Raw genomic sequence first — 17,794 nt, forward strand, 5'->3', positions numbered from 1 at the left:
AGAGTCTAAGTCATCGAAAATTTTAGGACCATCAGGAAGGAAGATTTTAAGCTTGGCAGGAAACAGAAGGTATGTTTTAAACTGTGCTTTTTTAAGCTCCCTTATTAGTGGCAGAAAAACTTTTCTTTTAGCTAATACCATGGAAGAATAGTCATTGTCAAAATGCACAGTTGTTTCATTAATCTTAACAGGAGCTTTAGCCCAAGCAGATTTAAGAACCATCTCTTTATCAAAAGATGATAGAAATCTAACTATAACTGATCTAGGATAGTTTTTGTTAGAGTTAGTATTAGCTATAGATCTATGTGCTCTTTCGATACCAAAAGAGAATGCTTCTGGTAAATCTAAAATTTTAAGGAGCCATGTTGTTAAAAAAGAAGTATTATACCATCCTGAAAAAACGCACGGCAACGGAGATCTTATAATATTGTTACCTTCAATATTTTCTGGCAGTCCAAAAATCCTAATGTTATTGCGCCTAGATCTATTTTCCAGGTCATCCAGCTTTGTTTGTAAATGTGTATTTTGTTTCAGCAGAAACTCAATGTTGATTTCCTCTTCTTGTATTCTATTTTCCATGTCATTCACACCTTCTTCTATGCCTGTCATCTGGATCTTCTGTTGTTGCAGGTCCATATGTAACAAGTCTATTTGTTTTGTAGTTTTTTCTGTGAAAGTATCTATTTTAGTATCCATTTTATCCATCTTGGCAGTAAGTTGCTGGACTATAATTATCAGAGACTGAAGTTCTTTCTTGATGCTGGAGTCTTGAGAATTTGTCTTACTGGAACTCATTTCAGACTGATAAACTGACAGGAAAATTTCCAAAGTAATTTCTGACAGGAATATTATTAAGATTTCCTTTCTTTTTTAGATATAGTTCAAGAACTATATAAAACAAACATATTTAGAAAGAAAATTACTTCAAAAATTAATTTTTTAAGTAATTAATTCCTGTCAATGTAATGAAATTGGTGGAGCTGAAGAAATCTGCTGCTATCCTGTGTTCATCCTTGGCCACGCCCCCCGCCTTTGAATGTTCTGACAGGGCATGTTACTCTATGATTTTTTGTTTATTATATGTTTGTTTTACCTATCTTGCATGCTGTTATTTCTTTGAAACTATGTATATGAAGATTTTCTCCCCGGGCATCCATTGAAAATGGGCTCTTTTTGGCCCAATGGACTTTCCTGGTAAACAAACTGTAAATAAATAAATTAATGAAATATTGTAAGTAGTTACTTCATCATAGCATTACTCAAATTAAACTAAAACAAACATTTAATATTTAAGTTGCCATGATTTTAAAATGCTTATTTTATGACACACACGCTCATTAAGCCCTGGGAATGATTCTGCATTGAGATTAAGTTGCCATCATAATTATTCAGCTATTAAATATTCTTCCCGTATAGAGTACTGGCAAGTCATCATTTCAAAATGTTGTGCATATGCTCATATATATATGGTCTCTGAATGTTCATTTAGTTTTTCCTACATAATATTATATAATATATTATGGTTAGTGCACAGAGCAATATAAATTATTCCTTTGGTTCCACAATTATACTTTCCTTTACTAGTCACTCTCTTATGATTATCAATATAACATTTTGTTCCATCCAGTATATACTGACAGTTCACACATATTACATTTATAGGTGGCTAGCCATGTTCTAAATTTATCAACTTTTTGCATGATTCTAAAATCTTTTAACATCAGTTCCTTTCCTATAGCACAGTCTTGGTATTTTTCTAATAATTTCACAAAATTGTTTGTATATATAAATATATCCCAGTTTTTATTAATAATTTCTTTGACAACTCTCTGTACTATAGGTTAAAACAAGTGCTGTAGTAAATGGAGAGGGATCCTCCTGCTGTATTCTTTGATGAAATTCTCTATTGGTTCTAACAGTTAATGCTGCATATATTCTAGTTTTCTTTTTGTTAATCACCTCATCAGAAATAGCATCTAGGAGGTTCTCTTCAATGACACTAATTTTTAAATATTAATTTCAACAAGCAGTGTCAAATTCTCAGATAACATCGTAGCCAGTCTCACCATTTGACCTTTCACAAAGGTCTTTTTTTTGAAAATAAGGGTGGCCAACTCCATAAGTTGTGTCAATAGTTGTGCATCACGTGCAGTAAGAGAAGAAATTATAGTTAATATTTTAGAGTACCATACCAAGTCATAATCATAATTTATACAGAAAATCAATTTTTCACATCAATAGTAACAAATAACAAATTGTATGTAAATAAATCAGGGGTCATATGCTTTAAAAAGTCCCAAGAATCTTTAAATAAATAAGTAAAGCCATTGCAAACTGTTTTACCTTTGAAAATCCACATACAGCTGTTGTATTGGTTTTAGAACTAGCAGCATTGACAGCTGGCTTAAGTGGTAGACTCATCCTTGTGGATTTTAGGAATTCCACAAATGCTGAGCACATACGTTTTTTTAACCATCATATAATTGAATAATGACTCATCTATCTAATCCTGCATCAACATGTTACACAGCATTATATCAATTCTTCTTTGGGCAATATTCAGCTTATTGCTGGACAGTCAAACATATGTCACCTCTCCTAGCAAACAACACATCCTAGATACATAGTCTATATGATCCATCACTATAACGCCACCTCCCTTATCTGGTTTCATAGCACACACCACTAATTTTAAATTTGAATTATTATTAAAAAGATATTAGTATTATACAAAAAGTACATAAATTTAGAACTGACTAGGCACCTATAAATGTAATATGTGTGCACAATGTCAGTATATACTGGATGGAGCAGAATTTTATATTGATACTCATAATAAAGTGACTAGTAAACAAGTCTAATTGTTAAACCAAGGCAATAATTTATATTGCTCTGTGAACTGAACATAATACATTTTTTTTGTAGGAAAAACTAAATAAATGTTCAGAGAGTATATATAAATATAAATATATATATATATATATATATATATATATATATATATATATATATATATGACATTCTGAAAGCGTGATCTGCCGATGCTTAATTTAAACATATTAATAGTAATGCTGACCATTCTTTATTTTATTTGTTGTACATTAAAAAGTCTTGATTAATCCCAGAGGTGGGTGGTCTTTAGGAAGAATATTTAGAAGCTAGCAAATTATGATGGCAGCTTAAGCTCAATGTAGAATCATTTCCAGGGTTTAATGATTGTACATCACTAATAATTATTTTAAAATTATGACAATGTAAAGATTTAATGTTTGTTTTTAGTTTAATTTGAGTGATGCTATGACATTGTAACTGATTTTAGTATTACATTAAAGTGCTTTGCGTTTATTGGAATACATTTTAACTTAATAGCACTACTTGACCTATCACATGGTACCCACATTTTTAAAAAAGTTACTTTCTTGCATTTCTCTTCTTAGGAAGTCCCACGTTGCAAGGCATGAAAGCAGTTAACACTGTATGTTCTTTGTGGATTAAAATTACATGCTGACAGTTAGCTGAGTCTGTTTTATTTTGAGGTATATGCATTGACAAAGTTTGTTTCTTGGTTCACACTTCACAAAACCATTAACACATGATGTCCTTCTATTCACATGTTGCAGTATTCATAACCTTTGGGTTATCCTTTTCTCAGCAATCTGAACGTCCGGCCAATATACAAAAGCTTTAGTCTCTGCAAGGTACGTGGGATGTCTGACATTGGCCGTAGACTGCTTGGGCCATAAAAGTGACATCTGCACGTACATTCCTCAGAACTTCTCTGCTGCCAGTCAAACGTCAGCTCATCCTGCTGTTTCTATTGTCAGATCCTTCGAGTTAACGATAAGTACCCCATTGAGACCTTTTTTTCTTATTATTATTATTATGGTCCCTGCATGTCTGCTCAGGTTCATGTCATCCAGGAAAGGAAAGTGTAGGTGCATACGTCAGATGGATGCCCATGACCTTTGTCTTTTCTGCCTAGGGCCCAATCACAACCATAAATCCTGCGCAATTTTTCAGGCTTTCATTGCAAAGACTCCTAGCAGCAGTCTGCACACCCTAAATATCTATTTGGAAAACCAGCATCTTAAATGTCTAGCTCTGGCCATCTGGTCAGACCGTTGAGCCACTTAAGAAGAAGGCCAAAGTTTTCAGGCCTGAACCTACTGCTTCACCTCCTCCACCCCTTACCCCTGTGGTTGATGTACACCTGGAGGAATGTGAGGATCTAGCCAATTCAGTTATAGCGGGTACCATTCTGCAGGCCACAGAATCTGTGGTTGAAAGCATGTTCATGGAGGTTATGCAGACATTGGGTGCCGATGACGAGGGGGAACCTCAGCTCACTGCGGACATCCAGACTGGCCCTTCTACTGTCCTTGAACCATCTGATCCTAAGCCTCCTTAGGCCCTACACCCTCCAGACCTGTTTCTTCCTTAAGAAGAAAACAAAAGACAACACATATCTCTCCACCTTCTGAAAAGTCTGCCTGATTGGCAAGATTTCTCCCAGAATTTATTTAATGCCTTCATGGCCCTTAGGACTTCAACGGCTGCTTCCCCACTGGCTGCCCCTCCAGTTATCAGCCCTAATCCTCAGTCTGAAGATCCGCTTGAAGTTGAAGACTGCTCAGATTCCTCTTCAGAGTACTCCCTTTCTTATGTCTCTCAGATGCCTTCCCCTCTTGGGTATGCCTCCCCAGAGGAGGACTCTGCTGAGACAGACCCCTGGAAAGGACCTCACCTTTGGAGAAACCATCTCCAATATGAGAGAGTTTTTTAAATGAGACTCCACTGAACTGACTGAGGTCAAAAAGAGGTACTATGAACTCTTACAAATGGACACTACTTCACCTTGTGCTACTCCACCAGTCTTGCCAGGCTTTTTAGATCCATTCAGTGCAGCCTCTAAAATGCTGAAAACCAACCTCCAGCCCCTAGAAGGCCTAACAGGTTTTATAAGGTCCCTGAAGGGGCTAAATTTCTGATTAAATGCCCTGTTGCAGACCCTGTCACTATTTCAGTCTCTGCAGACAAGCTGTCCAGACTACTACCCTCCACCTCTGTCCTTCCCACTGATAAGGACAGTAAGACCATGGAACAGATTGGCAAAAAGGTTTACACCTCTGCCACTTTGGATTTTAGGGCTGTTAACTACCAGACTCACATGTCTAAGTATGTGCTGGCCCTTTTGTCACAGGTTTCTAAAGTTTTGGTTGATCTCCCAGACTTACCCGCTAAGTCTCAAATATCTAGCCTCACCTCCTTGTCCTCTCAAATGACAAGACATTCGATTAGATGCAGTTATGATGCTGCAGAGGCCTTAACAAGAACTACAGGTTCTGCCTCAGTGCTCAGAAGGTATTCTTGGGTGAGACTCCAATCCCTACCTAATGATATTAGGGATAAACTTCTGGATGTTCCCCTAGATAGTTCTGCCCTGTTCGAAGCTAAAGTGGCAGAGCGTTTCAAAACCCTTCAACAAAAGAGGAAAGAATTACAGGATTTAAAGCATTTGATTGTGTCCCCAACCCCTAAATTTCATAGGAATTATCCCACTAAGACACAGTTCATCAGAAACATTCAGCTCCTACTCCCCATTCTAGGAGGAAAAGAGCTCCAAAAAGCAGCAATCTCTTTCTTGGCCTGCTCAGACTCCAGCTCAGAAACCTCTGTTTCAGGATAGGGCAGGTAGTCTGTGACTACTTTTCTTCTTCTCCACCCCCCCCAACTGAATTCCATCCCCCTCTCCCAAAGACTCTGTCACTGTCTTCCTGTCTGGCAAAGCATTACCTCAGATAAGTGGGTCTGATCAATTATAGAAAAGGGTTATTTCATGACTTGGATCATTCCCTCCTCTTTAAGAGGCATCTCACAGCCACCAAAGGACCACTTACCTCTTTTCTAAACAGTCTTGGACAGCCTGCTTTCTCAAGAGAGTATCCAACCTGTCCCTCTGTCAGAGAAAAGAAAGGACTTTTACTTCAGACTTTTCCTAGTCCCAAGAAAAGACGGCCCATGGAGACCTATCTGGACCTCTCCCACCTCAACCTCTTTCTACAAATACCCACCTTTCACATGCTTATGATCCAGATTCTTTTTTACCTGCTAATGCCTGAGGCATTTCTGGCCACTTTGGACATCAAAGATGCATATCTGCATATCCCCATAAGGCCCACCCACAGGAAGTATTTAAACTTCTGTGTGGGTTCCTCACATTTTTGAATTATGTGCTTTACTCTTTGGACTATCTACTGCTCCAAGGGAATTCACCAAGTGTCTGGCTCCAGTGATAAGCCTATTGCAGGGTCTAAGAGATTCAGATATTTCCCTCCCTGGACGACCTATTGATCCAGGTAGATTGTTACACTTCCCTACATATCCATCTCCAAAAAGTCACTTCTGTTCTGCAGTCTCATGGGATCAAGATTGATAGAGATTGTATAAATTAAAATTCTTTTCCCCAAAATTATACTGTGTGTGCTGTAAAAGAAAATAAGTAATATGGCTTGCTTTACAAGAACAGTTAAGTGATGACCTTTTATTAAAAAGATTTCTTGTAAATGTTCAGCTTAGATATTAATAACATATAGCTGTGGGCTTACTGTAAATGGCATCCTGTTATAGAAAAAAGGAAGTTGACTTTCTGTGAGCTTTCAGATGCAGAAATAAATGAAATAAAATACAGATACTTCAAGTGATGCAAAGATGATGTGGAGAGACTTTTTGTGGAGTCTTCAGATACAGGAAGTAAGAAACTAACCAAAGAAGGACATAAAACAGAAATCAATCATGCAAACCAGAAGAACAAGTCACAAGGACATTAAAAATAACATTGGTTGATGTTTAAGAGTATATAAACTGGTCAGTATGTTTCACTCTTTAGTGACGTTTTTGGACTGAGTGTGCATTAGTCTGTAGTTATATGTGTCTAGCCGTGTTATAATAGAATTAAAATAACTCTGACAATATTAACTGTTTGGCAAGAATTTGTACTAATACTAATAAATATTAATGGATACAGTAGTACGGTGTCTGTCTGGTCAGCTGATAATAATATTTTACAAAGATCATTTCCCCAAGTCCAGTCTAATCCCCTCACAGGACCAAGTTTTCCTGAGGCATAGAATCAGGACAGATGTTATGAGGGCATTCATTCCACCCCAAAAGGAGGAAAGCATGAAGGAATACCTGCTGTCTGTCCTCCACGCCATTGCTATGACAGCAAGAGAATATCTCAGACTCCTAGGACACATGGTCTCTATTATACCCATGTTGCCACTAGCAAGACTCCACATGAAGAAACTTTAGTGGTACCTGAAGTCCATGTGGACCCAACAATCCTACCCCTTGGACCACACCATTCCTTTCCTACCATGCCTAAGGAAGGAGATCCTTTGGTGGATAGATCAACTTTCTCTGAACCCAGGGCACCCCTTACAACCCCTCAGCCCAGTCCAGGAGATGTACACAGATGCCTCAGACCTGCAGTGGGGAGCTGCTATGGGCAACTTGAAGGTACAAGGCATCTGGACAGAGCCCTTCAAGAGGGAACACATCAACATCGGAAAGATGAGGACCATCATCTTTGCTCTGAGGGCCTTCCAACACATCCTGAAGCATGGTCCCCTGAAGATATTCACAGACAACACTACAGTTCTCCTGTATGTGAACAAGCAGGTGAGAACAAAATCTTACTTACTATGCAGACTTCCACTCCAGGCCTGGTAATTGGCTGTCCAACATGGAGTCACTCTGTAGGCGATCTACATTCTCTCAATTTAGAACACTCAGGCAGACAGTTTGAGCAGGTCCATGTCACAGTCCCACAAATGGATGCTACACAAGGAAACCCAATACTAGGAGATCTTATTTGTCCAAATGAAAAAGGTTCTCTATGTGGTGTCTTAAAAGGCAGCTGTACCCATTTCAAAGAGAGTTCCCTTAGTAATGTCCTGTCTGTGTGAAATGTTGCAGGCAGGGTTGCCAAATTCTTCTGTTAAGGTTCACCTGGCTTCCATTTTTGCTTGTCTGCCTCTTGACCCTCCACTAGCCTCCCGACTTCCAGTGAAGTTATTCCTAAATGGAGTATTGCATCTCAGGCCACCCATGAGGCCAGTTCCTCCACTTTGGGACCTGAACTGGGTGTTAGAGCTTACCATTGCCCCTTTTGAGCCAGCAGTTACAGCTTCTCTAAAATATTGCACTTGGAAAATGGTGCTTTTGGTGGCCCTGACATCAGCCAGTAGAGTGTCAGAGCTCCAGGCCCTAATGGCCACCCCACCTTTTTTAATCTTCCACAAGGATAGTCAATCTAAGGACTGATCTGTCCTTCATGCCTAAGGTGGTCAATGAGCTGTCTCTGAACCAATGTATTCACTTCCCCACCTTTTATCTACATCCCGAGAATGACAGTGAGAGAGTCCTGCATTCCCTTGATGTTCACAGACAGCTAAGATTCTACTTAGACAAGACCAAGTCCTTTAGGAGATCAGAGCAATTACTTGTCTCCTTTTACCCTAGAGCTCTGGGGAAAGTGGTGACAAAACAGACTATCTCTGCTTGGATTCCTAGAGCCATTTCCTTTTGCTACACCTACCAAGTCAAACATCTAAACTCTAAAATTAAAGCCCAGTCCACTAGAGCTGTGGCCTCATCTGGAGCCTTCTTCAAATGACTGGACACAGCTTCCATTCTAGAGGCAGCTACCTGGACATCTGTCCATACCTTGACCAAACACTACAAACTGGACCACATTTCCAGATCTAGGGCAGGTTTTACTATGGCAATCCTGCATGAATTCTTGGAAAACAGTTCCAAACCACCCTCCTCTTCTTCCCTTTGAGCTATGGCACTCACCCAAAGATTATGAATACTGCAACATGTGATTAGAAAGACCTAGAATAGTTGCATAAAATCTTACTGTAACCATAGATGTCCTTCTCTTCCATGTTGCAGTATTCTATCCCACCTTCTTACCCCCTATTAAAAAAAAAATAAAAAAAAAATAAACCTTGCTGGACGATACAGGACTTAGGCAGCAATCCTGGGACTGGGGTCCGGCTAGGGCATTCACTTCTGAGGATGGTATGTGCAGACATCACTTTTATGGCCATCAGACATCCCACGTACCTCACAGTGACTAAAATTTTTGTATACTGGCCAGACGTTTGGGTTGCTGAGCGGAGGATAACCCAATGGTTATGAATACTGCAATATGGAAGTAAAGGACATCTATGGTTATGGTAAGATTTTACACAACTATTCTTTCACACTGATGTACATAAAACCACCCATTTCCTCCTAATAAGTTTCACAGCTGTAATCAACAGAGTATTACAAGCTTACCACAGCATAATAACTGCTGCTCTAAAGCCTTCAGGTACTCCCATTTCAAATGTGGTAGTGAAAGGCTTTGCCTCAAGCAGCTGTGGGGATTTTCTTGAATAGAAAGTCACCAATTACTATTATTCTCATGACATTTGTTACCAAAAGTCTGTTTCCTTGAGGAAAATGGTGAATAAATGGATATTTTTGTACCGCTACTGATTCTATACAGCTCTGTTCCCTACAAGTACACACATCCTCTGCATCCCTTTCATTGACGTTCTTCATTCCAGTTCTACTTCTATTCAAAATAAGAAAATATTTTTATTTTCCAATGCTTCCAGACTAAAATATATGCCTTTGGTTAAATAGCATATTTAGTAATCTTCACATTATCATCTTTATTAAAAATTAAAAAGAGATTGACGTTTCACTGAGCTGATCATCTCCCATCTTGTACTGAATTTTCACCATTGCTATGAAGACTGATATTTTTTTTGATAAAATGCATTAAAGTTTAAATAGCACATCTCGTGTATCACAGAATACTTAACATGTGCTACATCCTTCATTTGATTTCTTTGTCTTGATCCTTGTAACACAGTAGAGACCTGCTTATTCTATCTTCTTTGGAAAGGTTAAAAGATTGAGACCTTGTGACAGCCATCGTTCCATCATCTCTATTGTTATGATACAGGATTTTTGTTGGCCCTTTATTCCCCACCTGGGTAGGGTGTGTATATTGGTGTTAATTATGATAGTAGCTGTGAGTGGTCCTGCTGGCACACTTCTCACAGACAGATTGCAGGTGTGTACCACAGGTTTGTACTTTTCACTACCTGTTGGTCCAGAACTACCCTCTGCCATCAGTTAGAGGATATACCTGTGGAAGAAGTGTTAGAAGCCTTCCCCTTGAGGAAGGAGAGTAGACTTTCTGGCATTCATTGTTTCTCCATACTGAATGATTCTCCAACATCCCAGTTATTAATTAATGTTGAAACACTGAAGTGCTGTTCCAGTAGGCCAAAACTGACATGGAGAGTAGTTATGTTTGTTTTAGTGCTGCAAATACATTCACAAGTGTACAAGTAACCAAATGTATATCCGGATTGTCCTCTGGTTTCTGATTTCCAGATTGCTGTTTTCTATTTGCAAGTAATCATTTTAGTGTAACAGTTTTAAAGTCTAGAATGAGGCTGAACCCCTGTTTGGGAACAACTTGCATTTCAAATTCAGTATCTTGTGTGTAGTGAGTATATACTGAATGCACAGACATGAGAAATGAAACCAGGTATTGAATTAGAATAGTTTCTTACTTTCAGGTTGAACTACGTAAGCATAACTTTTTGAAATTATTTCCTTTGCTTATGAATGACTCTGACTATTTAACATTTATTGTCCATAGATGACAATGTGATGCACTATTAAATGCCCTTGAAGACCTTTTGGTCAGGGTGCCAGGAGTGGTATAAAATATATATTTTTTTATTTTAATATAGTTTATTTTCATTTTACAATCTTGTGCAAGGTGCAAAACTGAAACTATAATATCAGCATGGTGAAGAAATATGCAGCTTGGCTACATGCTTTTAGAAGTACATGTTATACACTGATCGGTTTATAACATTTATCTGTGTTCATTGTGGGATGGCACAGTGTCATAGCAGGTAGCATTATCGCCTCATAGCTGGATGTTCTGATTCAATTCTTGGCTCTGGTGCCTTCGCTGCGGAGTCTGCAGGTCCTCCCTGTGTTTGCATGGCTTTCTTCTAGGTGTTCTGGTTTCCTCCCACATTCCAGAGATACGCAGTAGGTGGACTGGACACTCTAAATGAGCTGTACGTAAAAAATTTGTGAGTGTGTGGTATGGAAGAATATCTACTTGGCAGTGTGAATATTGGATCTAGAGGACTGTCACTGTTGAAGTGACACTCTGACCCCAATTTAAAAATGGAAATAAAGATTGTGAATGGACGGATACCTTTTCCTTTGAATCTGTGTTCTTATATGCTAAATGAAGAACTTAGAACTGCGGCTCAGAATACCATTCATACAGACTACACTGGTTTAGAAAAATCATTTTTTTAAATTAGGCAAGATTTCAGGTACAAGTGTTTCTGCTGCTGTTTTTGACAAATAATAAACATCAAAGGCTAATTTTTAGAAAGCTTGTTCCTTCCAGTGACTGAACTATATTTTATAAAGACATGATTCCCTAGATTTTGAAAATGTATTATAGAAGTGCCATATTTTGCAAGAGCACGAAAATGTAATACTGTATAATATGAACAAGATTAACATATTTGCTTTTTTATATTTTATAGGGATTGTGTGGCTTGTAGCAGCTGCTTTTGGTGCCCCAGTATGGCATGTGCAAAGATTAGAGGTAGGTGTACATTTTTAAACAAATGAATCACATTACAGTGGCATAAATGCAATATAACAAGAACAATTCTACAGATAATCCAATAGCAAAATGACAGATAGAAAGATAGCCAAATGGAACGTTGTGTCACAGTACAGCAGGCTTGCTTGACAAAAGATATTGCTGACTAGTATATCTCCAAATTGCAATGCAGATTATGTAGATATTTTGGGCTGCATGCCTAGGGATTATGAATTGCCTTTTGATAAGTTTGTTTGTTTGTGTCTTTCGGCTTTTCCCGGTTAGGGGTCGCCACAGCAGAACTCCGGTCTGCTAATTATTGGTAGTTGATTTTTACGTGCCGAGTTACCAGCCTTGACGCACAACCTTCAATGAAGGTACGCCCATTCACGCATGTCTCCATGCAGAAGACGCTCTAGCTGTGAATCGAACCGGACAGCGTCTTACTGTGAGGCGACAACGCTACTGCAGCACCACCACCACGGGCTAAACAGTTCAAAGCCTGTACCCATTTAACAAAGCAAAGTAAAACTGTTTAAGTTTCAATCAAGATGATCATTCGGGACTTTGTAAGAAAATATACAGCAAAGCTAGCAGTTACCACATGGGCTCCTTGTGTTGTTGTTTCTTCTGCCACATTATAACTCCTTGGATTGTGATCATTTCAGCACTGTGGTTTGAAAATACTGTTTTTCACTGAATTTGCTGACAAAAGGGAAAAAAAAACAATATTTCTGTACCCAATCCAGGTTTTGCTTATTATCTGAGGTGTAATAACTTAACAGGCAATTGTAAGTGATTTACAAAGGATAAAAATACTGATTGCACTTTCAAAATGCGCATTAGTAACACAAGTAAGACCATGCAAGAAGACCACCAAATGCAGCATCCTAATGGCTTTTACTTACTGTCAAAATTCTTGCATTACAATATGAAAAGTGCTTTCTTTCCATTTCATACAGCTTATTGTTAGTAGTCGATTATTATTATTGTACATCTCTCATTCTGACTTTCATTGGTTCCTAGGTCCATTTCAGCACAGATTGCTTCTTAGTGAGTTATCTTTACTTCCATTGTTCTTTAGACTACAGTGGGAAAGAAGTAAAATGGAAACATCTCAGAACCTGTAGAAGCTGTAGCATCTTAAAAACATTTTTAAAATATTATGGCACTAGTGAAGGGTTGTGGATGGACTGAATGGCACTAGTGAAGAAATCATTACTTTTTATTTGTCCATGAGTGGACTTCCACTGTAAAAAAAAAAATGTTGCATGCTTTGAGCAACCTTTATTCCCCATATTGTCATGATGTTTTTTATGTAAAATCATTTGTGGAGATGGACTCTAATGAAGATTGTTCACAGCAGAAATTTCCTACTGCACTGATTTCAAGTTTTCTATGACAAAGTAGTACATCCCAGAGTGTACTGTTACTATACTATTGATTGTAATAAAGCATTCAAATAGCATATACAGGTTAAGACTGGTTCAGATAAAAATGGAAAAATATTCTATCTACAGAAATTTTTGCAAATCAATTAATTGTAGCATTGTTTTTGATAGTAGGACTTTGTAATACTTTTCAACAAGGGTGCAGAGTGGCAAACTGCAAATTCTGTACTCTGTTGTTCTTTATTCTGCTGTTTAAGTCCACACACTGTGAGTACCTGATATGCCATATGCAGATTTGCACCCTAGCAAGTGATTTAAAATAGAGCATACCTTTAACGCCAAGACTATGAAGCGCAGATAAAGAGTTTCAAATCAACTGAGGAAATCAAGAATGCTTTGCAAAAAGAAGGATAGTTAACTGAAGAGTCCTAGAATATGACAGCAGAAAGACAAGCAGACCCATTTATTATGGAGTGCCGATGTTATAGTGAGAGATAGCCCCGGGGAGAGAATGCAGTCTGAAGTACCCCAGGTCATATGCTTATGATAATTTTGGCACCATTTACTACATAACGTGCAATTCCTGAAATGATAAAGGAACCTAAGATACCATGACCCCTTCAGTGTGCCTCCCTGGCATAAACTATTCTGGTTGCTAAATCCAGGAACTCATTTAGCAACAGTGTTCCACAAATCAGGCTGATCAACCTAGGAAATCATTTAATAACAGCATTCTACAAATCAGGCTGATCAGCCTAGGAACTCGTGCATCAACATTGTTCCACAGACTCAGTTATCAGGTAGTAGAACCTGATGCCAGCATCACCCTTATTAGTCAGGAGAGAGGGGGGGCTATCCTCTGAAGCTCTGCTGTACTATTTGTCTAAAAAGAGACAGACAGTTGGTGTGGCTGACCCCTAGATGGCACACACAGTGGACAAATATCTTGTAAAACTTTTTCCCAGTGGCCCAACACACAGTTTCTGCCAGTATCCCCCATGTGAACTTGATACGGAATGTACTGCCAGTGCAGAAACCACAACCAGATGAACACCTGGATTACAAGAAGCAGAAATGCTTCAGCCATCAAGTCAGCTGATGCAAAACAAAGTGGGATTGCTTGGTCACATGGCATCATACAGCAAGGTAGTTAACATCGGACTAATTGTAAAACAGTTACTGGAGCATCCATAAGCCACCACTCAACTTGTCATAACACCGGCTGTGGCAGCAGTAACTTCCTGAAGCTAGATCATGTCACATGGAAAATTAGATTAAAAGGCTAAGGAGAAACCCACCCGCAAGGCTTCTAATAAACTAAACTTAGTCCCATTGAGTGTTTACTTCAGAGCAGCAGGCAGGAATCTTTCAAGTTTACAAAGATCAGCAAGATAAACTGGCCACCTAAAGCATCAACATCAACCAGGTATATTATTGAGTATATATTGGCCAAAACGAAATGATCCTGGAGAAGATGCAACAGCAGCATGTCCAGTATCAACAGGAACAGCACCCATATCTGTAGATACAGAATTGCATTCAGCAATCACAGTGATATTCAGTCTTGCAGGCTTCTTTGGTAGGATTGTGTGGAGAAAATAAGCATGCTTTCCATACCCACCAGATATGGGGTTATAAATTCAGCTACCTATGTACCTACTAACCATTTTAGTAATCATTTATTCAGACAATGAAATGACAACATTTTACCTGCAAACTGTACTTTCCTACAGATTCATGTTTTAAACTTTACTTTTTTAAGTCTCAGTTTTTATATTTCAACTGTATGGATTTTTTTCCAATTCAATTTATTTGCTGAGTTTGCAGATTTGACAGCTTTGGCATGACCATGCTGTTGCATAGTCTGACTGTGACATTCCTGTACCATGGGCATTTGGTGATAATATGTTTTTGTGCACTGTGACTGGTTTCTTCATTGTTTTCCTAAATTCTAGCTCATGATATAGCTAGAGGCAGACACTGTTGCCAGAGCATCTTTTGTTTATTTCTTTCTATTTGGTAATGGGAAAGTCTGACTAGATGGCATAAAATGTCAGCAGCAACCTATTGGAGGAAAAACTCCAGTATACACTGCTTATTAGCAATAAAGCAAGTCAATAACTGTTATTATACAAAACCTAAGAATGTGTGAACGTCATATATACTGCAGATGTAAAGAAAGAAAACAATAATATATGCATATGAAAACTAACATTCTGAAATCTGTTTAATGCTTTTTTATTTAGTCAGCTATATACTTTGTTTGGCTAACTTCAGTGATTGATTTGCTTGTTTAATTCTGCAGTTTATAAGTGGGTCTTTGAAAGCCTTATTATAAGCTACTGCAAGCTTCTCTAGTGTAAGGCTGATCTGTAGACAAAAACTTGATGTATGCTGCAGTGAGAGTTTCAGAAACCTACCTTATAACTTGTTAACACTATGGCCTGTCTTCACAGATGAGTGTAAGCTGTCCTGCAGCCTTCACATGACTGTCACAATTCATAGACCTCTTTTGCTACCTGTACAAATCACTGTTCACTTCTAGGCAGGAAAGGCAGTGCTGCTGTATGAACCGTGTCAGTTCCATGGATGGGGGTCTATGTAAATAACATTTCCCAGTACACTACCCTTGGAGAAATGCACAGTATGGGATTCGTAGACATACTGCTCAGGTTTGTGCAGGACCAGGCTCTGACGGTGTGCACAGCAGTCTTGCCATTTATATCTTTCTGTTTCAGTAATGGGAATCCACCGTGCTCAGACTGCCAATGCAGGTAATTAGCTGAGTGTGTGAATGGAAGTATATAAGCATGCTTGCCTCTATGAGACTGTATGTGTGAGTGGATGTCTGGCTGCCTGTGCTAGAATATGGCTGTATGTATCTGTGTAGTGATGGTGGCTGTTGTAACTGCTTATGTGTGATTGTCTTAGATGTTTATTTATTTATTGTTTGCCAGATAAATGAACTGGCCTGTTGACTAATTTCAGGTAGGACCCAGGTTCTGAAGGCAGCATGTAACAGCATATACATATTCTTAAAGTTAATGCAATAAACAAGCAGAAAACAGTGAAATCAAGAGACGAGATTATATACAAATGACACTTTATACATAATGTAGAAATTGTTGATGGACAGTTCCATTAGTCAAATGGTTAAGGCTTGTTAAGACACGAGCCACATGCACTGTACTGTAACCTATTTTCTTCATAATCTGTGCACATGGCTTCTTTGAGGAGGTGTTCTTTTAGTTCAGATATAAAGTTCTCAAAGGTTTGCAGGTTTTTAACTACATTTGGGAAATAGTGTTCTGCTGTACAGTTATCTTAGCTGCTGAGTGCAGTAACTCATAGTGATGCACATTCCCATGTAGTCTGATACTAAAGCAATAACCGATGACATGGTGTGGTATATTGAAGATTTACCCACGGGTGGTGTGGTTTAATCATGAGGGTGTACGTGGGTAAATCTTCAATATACCACAACCACGGAGTTGGTTATTGCTATTATACAATGACATTATTTAAGAAAAAAAATACTTACTTTTCTTAAATAATGTCTTTGTATAATGGCAGATTACTGTTCTTCTGCTGGTTGTGGTATGCTGCTTGTTAGTTTTGATGTACTGCGCATGTGTATGGAACTTGCGTTCGCACACATACCCAGTACATCAATGCTTTGAAATGGAAGCAACGGAGAAAAGAAAGTCTCTGTTGCTCCGTTTTCTCTTTTTTCTTTTTTTCTTTAATTGTAAAAAAAAAGGTTTTGGGGCACTTTATACCAATGGAAAAAAGTCCTGGTGACCGGACCTTTTTCCGTTGGTATATTGTGAGATTTACAGTGGGTACACTGGTTCGGCTGGGCCAATCAGCGTGCGCGTTTTCTGATAGTAATAGGGAGTCACTGTATAATATGTGGTAACTCATAGTGATGCACATTCCCAGGTAGTGTGATACTGACTGTGTGATAACTCATAGTGCTGCACATTCCCAGGTAGTGTGATACTGACTTGTGTGATAACTCATAGTGCTGCACATTCCCAGGTAGTGTGATGCTAACTGTGTGGTAACTCAAAGTGATGCACATTCCCAGGTAGTGTGATACTGACTATGTAGTAACTCGTAGTGCTGCACATTCCCAGGTAGTGTGATACTGACTGTGTGATAACTCATAGTGCTGCACATTCCCAGGTAGTGTGATACTGACTGTGTGATAACTCATAGTGATGCACATTCCCAGGTAGTGTGATACTGATTATGTGGTAACTCGAAGTGAATGACATTCCCAGGTAGTGTGATACTGACTATGTAGTAACTCATAGTGCTGCACATTCCCAGGTAGTGTGATACTGACTGTGTGATAACTCATAGTGATACACATTCCCGGGTAGTGTTATACTGATTATGTGGTAACTCGAAGTGAAGCCCACTTATGTGGATTCGCAGGCTACTACGGAGACCCTTTCAGACTCTGGTATGCCGCGAGATTCATCATCGACTAAAGATCCTGCAGATGTCTCTACCTTGGATGGGTCCAGAGCCGCTGATCACACACCGGCTTCCGAGGAAGTACTTTGCACTATCAATTCTCGACACAGACCGACAACTTCTTTTATGTCTACCATTCTTTCAGAAACTACCAAGTTTCTAAGGCCCAGGGTATGAACCACACCCAAGAAACTGATGACCCAGT

The 17,794-nt window shown here is 38.8% G+C and overlaps 1 protein-coding gene across 1 annotated transcript in view; it reads left to right on the top strand.

The window, feature by feature from the left end:
* The window catches only part of QRFPR (pyroglutamylated RFamide peptide receptor), a 527,635-nt gene that overhangs the window by 279,986 nt on the left and 229,855 nt on the right, over positions 1 to 17,794 (top strand). Inside the window, exon 3 of the mRNA XM_044061535.1 lies at positions 11,652 to 11,713. Within this exon, the coding sequence (XP_043917470.1) occupies positions 11,652 to 11,713 (62 nt within the window). The remainder of the gene's footprint in view (positions 1 to 11,651; positions 11,714 to 17,794) is intronic.

Source organism: Protopterus annectens, chromosome 2.part0 (assembly GCF_019279795.1).
Source record: "Protopterus annectens isolate FY-2018-M chromosome 2.part0, PAN1.0, whole genome shotgun sequence".
NCBI lineage: Eukaryota > Metazoa > Chordata > Ceratodontiformes > Protopteridae > Protopterus > Protopterus annectens.